This window comes from Lipotes vexillifer, unplaced genomic scaffold, assembly GCF_000442215.2.
Source record: "Lipotes vexillifer unplaced genomic scaffold, Lipotes_vexillifer_v1.1 scaffold680, whole genome shotgun sequence".
Taxonomy (NCBI): Eukaryota; Metazoa; Chordata; class Mammalia; order Artiodactyla; family Lipotidae; genus Lipotes; species Lipotes vexillifer.
Genome location: NW_006780838.1, coordinates 650,095 through 655,726, shown reverse-complemented (window position 1 = coordinate 655,726; position 5,632 = coordinate 650,095). Strand labels below are relative to the sequence as shown.

Here is a 5,632-nt window from a genome sequence, read left to right as displayed (position 1 = left end):
AGCAGGAAGATCGCGATGCCCTGAGGCCAGAAAGAAAAGAAAAGCTGCCCCCTCTTCATGCCCCTCGCTGGAGGATTTGGGGAAGGGGGGCGTTTCCCCAGGACTGAGACTCAGGAACAGGGAAGTATGTGAAGGCCCAGCCAGAGCCCAGGTGAGGGATATGGAAGGGGACTTGTGCCTGGGGGACAGAGGCAACCCCAGGGTAAGAGTGCATGCTCCCCTGATCTTCTCACATCTCTTACTCTCACCCCCGTAATCACCCCAGAACCCACAAAGCAGCACAACCATACAGTTACCTGCCGTTCCCCAAATATGGCCTAGCTTTCCAGCCTCTGAGCCTTTGTTCATGCTGTTCCCCACACCTGTCCTGTAATACCTTCTCCCCAGTGTCCTCATGCCAACCCTCCCCTACCAGAGTAAGTGCCATCTCTGCCTTCAAGCCTTCCTGGCCCCCCTCCCCCCCCACCACCACCGCCAATAAAAGTCATCTCTCTTCTTCTGAGCACGGGTCTGAGCCCAACATCAGATCTTTTCACAGTCTATGTTAAAGTCTAGCTATTTGTGTCCATCTGAAATCCCTACCAGACTATGAATTCAAAGAGGGCAGATTCCCTCCATCCCTATCATCTCCTCCAGAGCCCCACATTGAAGGTGTTCAGAATATACCTGCTGATTCATCGGTTGGATGGATGAATGGGTAGATCGACGGACAAACAGATGGGAAGATGGTTGGATGAAGGATGGAAGGACAGTGGGTAAGGATGAGTGGGTGTTCAAATGGATGAATGAGTGGCTGGGTTGATGAGAGAGGGCAGGTGATTGGATGGGTGGATGGAGGGGCAGGGAAGATGGGACACTGAGTGGCTGGGAGTGTAGATAACTGGCAGATAGATGGACAGATGGATGGAGGAATGGATAGATAAAGTAGGTAGGATAAGCTTGCTTGTTTATGTAAATCTAAAGGTTAAAAAGGAAATGCCTCCTCAAAGTCTCCCAGCAGTACTAGCAGAGCTTGCTGTCACCCTGCCTGCCTCACAGGGCAGTCCAGGAGGGCTTGGTGACCTACTCACCTCTTTCACAGAAATGCACATGGCCCAGATGAGCACAAACATCCTTCCTAAGAGCTGCAGCCACCACATCTTGTATGTGGGGGCTAAGAGGTGTGGCAGGGCCTGGGGAGGAAGGGAGAGGAATGGATGGGTGCAGGACGGGGAGTGAGGAAGGCAGGGGTAGCGCCACCTCTGGGGGGACCACGCACATACACGTGCCCAACCCTCAAGCTGGGCCAGAGGCCAGCACGAAGCCGCATCTCTGTACAGGGCCAAAAAGGCACTGCAGCCCCCAGCCCCTGCCTCCCCCGCCCAGAGTGGAAACCCAGAATTCTGCGGTGAGAGGCACGATCCAGTCCACACTAACAACCCCCTCACACCTCTTGGCATTTATCTGTTCCATCTGTATCCAGACACTCACAGGGCCTCGTAACACAGTTAAAGCCAAGACTCCGTGCCTCGTGCAATGGATGGGGAACCGAGACCCAGAGTGCTGGGAATGCTTCTCCAAGTGACTTCCACCTCCTTCCATTTCTTCCCATGGCCCTCACGGCAAAAACACCCAGCCAGCTCCAGATTTAGACATGGAGCCTGGGCAGGGCCTGGGGCTCCTAATTCTGCAGCAGGGGTCAGCCTGGGGCTGAGCACCCGGGGTTGAGCTCGACCAGGCGCTGGCGACGTATTCAGTGTCCAAGACACTGTTGAAGCATGAAAACTGGGGGACCCCACGCACAACTCTTGGCCTCTCTGGGCCTCAGTTTCCCCGTATATGCACATAGGGCGGCTCCAGGGTCCAGCAGTGCTGACCACCCCATCCCCCACTTCAAGGGGCCCACTTACCTCCTCCCCCCAGGGATGGTAGTAGGAGATGAAGGTCAGGGTGATGTTGTAGAAAAAATAGGAACAGAAGGACAGGAAGAACATGTACTTGGCAAACTTCTTCCACTTCATATGCAGTAGTGTGTGCAGGGGCTCCAGGGTCAGCATCTCGTGCCGGTTCTGGGGGTAGAACGGCACCAGTCACCATGGAGATGAGAGAGAGGAAGGGACCATTTTCGGAGGGCCCTCATTTCAAAGGAAGCTCTGAGTCAGCACTGCCCCTGGCAGAAGGAGGCAATGAACTGGTTTGGCTGGAAATGTTGGGAGAGGTAATTTCTAGCTCCTGAGGCTCCATTCCAGCGCACCCGGACAGCAACCGAACGACACGGAGCTTGGTGCTTTTGCCAAGGGGATCTGAGGCACGGTGGGGAGGGAGGGCTAGAAGGGAGGCCAGGGCCACGACTGGGGTCTGGCCCCTCCTGGGCCCTCCTTCACTGTGTGACCCTAGGAAAACCCCTGACCCTCTCTGGGCCTCAGCCGCCTCATCAGTAAAACTGATCTCAATCCCTGCCCTACCAGTCAGGCTGCTGTGAGGGCCAGGGAGATCCCGGGCGAGGCAGGCTCTGGGAAGCACAACTCTTGGTAAAATGTGAAAGATGTGTTGCCTCACTTTCCTCCAAGAACCAAAAACTTCCCGCTTGCTGATCTTCTCTTTCCTCCTTCAGCCTCATTGACTTCCCAGCTACGCCTCCTCCAGAAAGGCCTCCCTGATTGCTCAAACTGTTTACTCCCTGACCCTTATTTGGGGCCAGGTTTGGGGGAAGAGGGGATTCTAAGCCTGACCATATGGAACCAATAGAAGGAGTTGGGGGGAAACAAGATGGAGATGGTCTACACAACCCTGCCCAGGATTATGGGGCCAGGAGACCCCCACCAAAAGGTCAGCTGGGAACAGGTGGCCCCAGCACCCCCCCCCAGGCCCCACCCACTAAGGCTAAGGAGTGGGGGCTGCAGACATGTCTGGCTAGTAGCAAGGGGTCTTCCCAGGGCCTCCCTGGCCTGGGGCCCAGCCTGCTACCCTCTGACCTTCCCCAGCCCAGCCGGGAGACCCACATCGATGTTGGTGTTGTAGACGATGATTTTCAGCACCGAGTTGTCGGTCATGGTGTCCACATTGGTGAGGTCGTAGAGCGAGGACGACACCGGCCCGTAGGCCCAGTCGGTGAACTTCCTGGACAGGCTCCGGAGCCGCTTCTCCTTGATCTCACGGCTGAGGATGTACTTTAGGATCTGGGGACAGGAAGAGTCACAACCTTCAGCCGCTGGACAGGGTTTGGGGCGAAGACCGCTGGGCCTGCCCCAGGCAGACAGGGCCTGGCAAGAGGCTCCCACCAGGGACGGATTGAGTCGGGCCGAGTGCCTGTCACTGTGACCCCCGGCCCCCGCTTTATCTGTGGGATGGGCACAAAGCTCGCTGACCTGCCCGTCACACCAGGCATTGTGAATAACAGAGACAAGAGGCGTGAAGGCCTTTTGCACGCTTAAGAGGGCTGCATGATCAGCTCACAAATCCTTGCACCAGCTGGGGAGTCTGTTCCGGGAAGAATCCAGGAACTGACAATTTTGAGAAATAATTTCTGTTTGGCCTGGACTTGAGAAGCAGCTGGAAGTTTCTCCAGCTTCCCCATCCCACCCTCTGTCAGACCCTGCCAGCTGAGGCTCACTGCTCTGGCCAGTCAGGGGGTGATGCATGACACCAGCCTTTCAGAGAGGCCCGTGGGACCCACTCTCTAGGTCAGCGAGCTTGCTCTCTGCTACATGTTAGGGTCACTGGGGAACATTTAGAATTCCCACACCACTGACTAACTCAATCCAAATCTCTGGAGGTGGGACTCAGGAATCTGCGTCTTGTAAAGCTTCCTGGGTGGTTCCAAAGTGCAGGCAAGATGGAGAGCTCACTAGTTCCCAAAAGCGAGCCCTGGGTACAATAAGATGGGGGCAGAACTTCCTGGGGCACCAACCCAAGGCCCAGGAGGAGGGTCCTAATGGGGAGGACAGTGTCAGAGCCCTGATCTCATGTGACCCAGTGGGGTTCCCATCTCATCTCGCACGGGAGCCTAGTCTCTACAGCCCAGGCAGGGAGCTCCTAGGGATAAGGCACGTCTCCCCTTTCTGCGCTCCAGGCTACAGGAGCTCGAGGACATGGTCTGTGTCTCAAGTATGACTGCACCCTCTGCTCCCAGCATAGTGGCCAACTTGGGCAGCATCCGGAAAAGTTTCCAGAGAACACTGAATAAAGGAGAGGAGGGGCCAGGAAGGGTGCAGGCGGCTTCCCAAGACTGGCAAGAGGTGGTGGGTGTGGGTGGAGGGACACATTATCCTCTAGGGAACCAGGGGTCAGGGGGCCATGCTCCATGCAGGAAGCTTCATCCCTGGGCCCTCCCCAGGGACAAACACATGGCATAGCCGTCCTTGGAGAAAGTTCTGACTTGCAACCACAGTCTGACTCTCCTCAAAGCCCCCAGGAAGCTGTGTCCTTGGGGTGGGCAGGAGATGGGTGAGGCAGGCACACAATTCCTCCTCTGTCAAAGCTGTTCTGCACCCCTTCCTCCTCCCACAAGAGAATGAAAAGGTCCCTTGTGGGCACCAGCCCTGAGCACTGGGACGGGGCCCAAGGCCCTTGGGGCACCACCTCCCTCATCAGTTGCCCTGAGGTTGGCACGGCTGTGATGGCTCCGCAGTCCCCACCCTACCCAGTGCCCTCCTGCAGCCTCCCAGGAGCCACGGTCCCCTCCCAGGGCTCAGGATGTGGACGCTCAGGGGCAGCTTTGCCATGATGAGTCCTGACCTTGAAACCAGACCGGGCCGTGGCTCCCACCACAGATAGAGGTGGGAGCCCACCCCAGCTGAGTCTTCACCAAGCTCCCAGTTAACTTGAGTTCCTCGGCCACATCACAAGGGCACAAAGAGCCACGAGCAGGCACATACTCTGCTGGGGACTTGGATCAATGTTTCAACCTGACAGACAGGCTGGGGTCTCTCCAGCGTCAGGGACCAGCAGCCAACTGGCTCTGGATCCAGAGCAGACATTCGGGGACTCCCATCCTCATAAGAGGCTGAAGGCCCCCAGGGTCAGACACTCAGCCTCCGCCTGGGTGCCTCACCACGCAGGAATCCTCGGCCACAAAGCATGAGTCACCGCAGCCTTAAGACTCCTCCACTCTGGCCCCGGCAAGGGGGTCCCAGGGCAGGGGACAGAAACACAGAATGTTAGGGCCTGAAGTCCGGAGGGTGCGCCCACGTGCTGCCTGTCCGTGGTCCGTGCAGTCGGCCACTCAGAAGGGCCCCTGGGGAGCGGGCCTCGCGCCCTCCCGCCGGCCCCGGGCCTCACCCACCTCAGCCTTGCCCATCTTGGCGGCCAGCTGCAGCGGCGTGAGGCCGTCATTGTTGCGCATGGTCTCCAGCTCCCAGTTGCCGCTCCTCAGCAGGATCATGTCGTACATGTGCTTGACGAAGTCATTCTGCGTCTTGAAGTCCTCAGCCACCGTCACCAGAGCATGGAGGATGTTGTTTCCCCGTGAGTCCTGCGAGGTGATGTCCGTCTGCTCGTTGCCCATCAGCAGCTGCACGATCTCGGGTTGGTTGGTGCAGGCTGCCAGGGCCAGGGGTGTCTCGCCTGTGGGAGGGGGAGCACAGGGGCTCGGTTCTCTCCTGGACCAGAGCGGTGATTCCCCAAGTTCTAGGAATGGGGCTTATCCTGCCCA

At 57.7% G+C, this 5,632-nt stretch overlaps 1 protein-coding gene across 1 annotated transcript in view; it reads right to left on the bottom strand.

Moving 5' to 3' along the window:
• Positions 1–5,632, bottom strand: part of TRPV3 (transient receptor potential cation channel subfamily V member 3) — a 26,441-nt gene that overhangs the window by 8,992 nt on the left and 11,817 nt on the right. Inside the window, 5 exon segments of the mRNA XM_007454186.1 lie at positions 2–20; positions 1,071–1,172; positions 1,890–2,048; positions 2,982–3,158; positions 5,264–5,544. Of these exon segments, the coding sequence (XP_007454248.1) occupies positions 2–20; positions 1,071–1,172; positions 1,890–2,048; positions 2,982–3,158; positions 5,264–5,544 (738 nt within the window).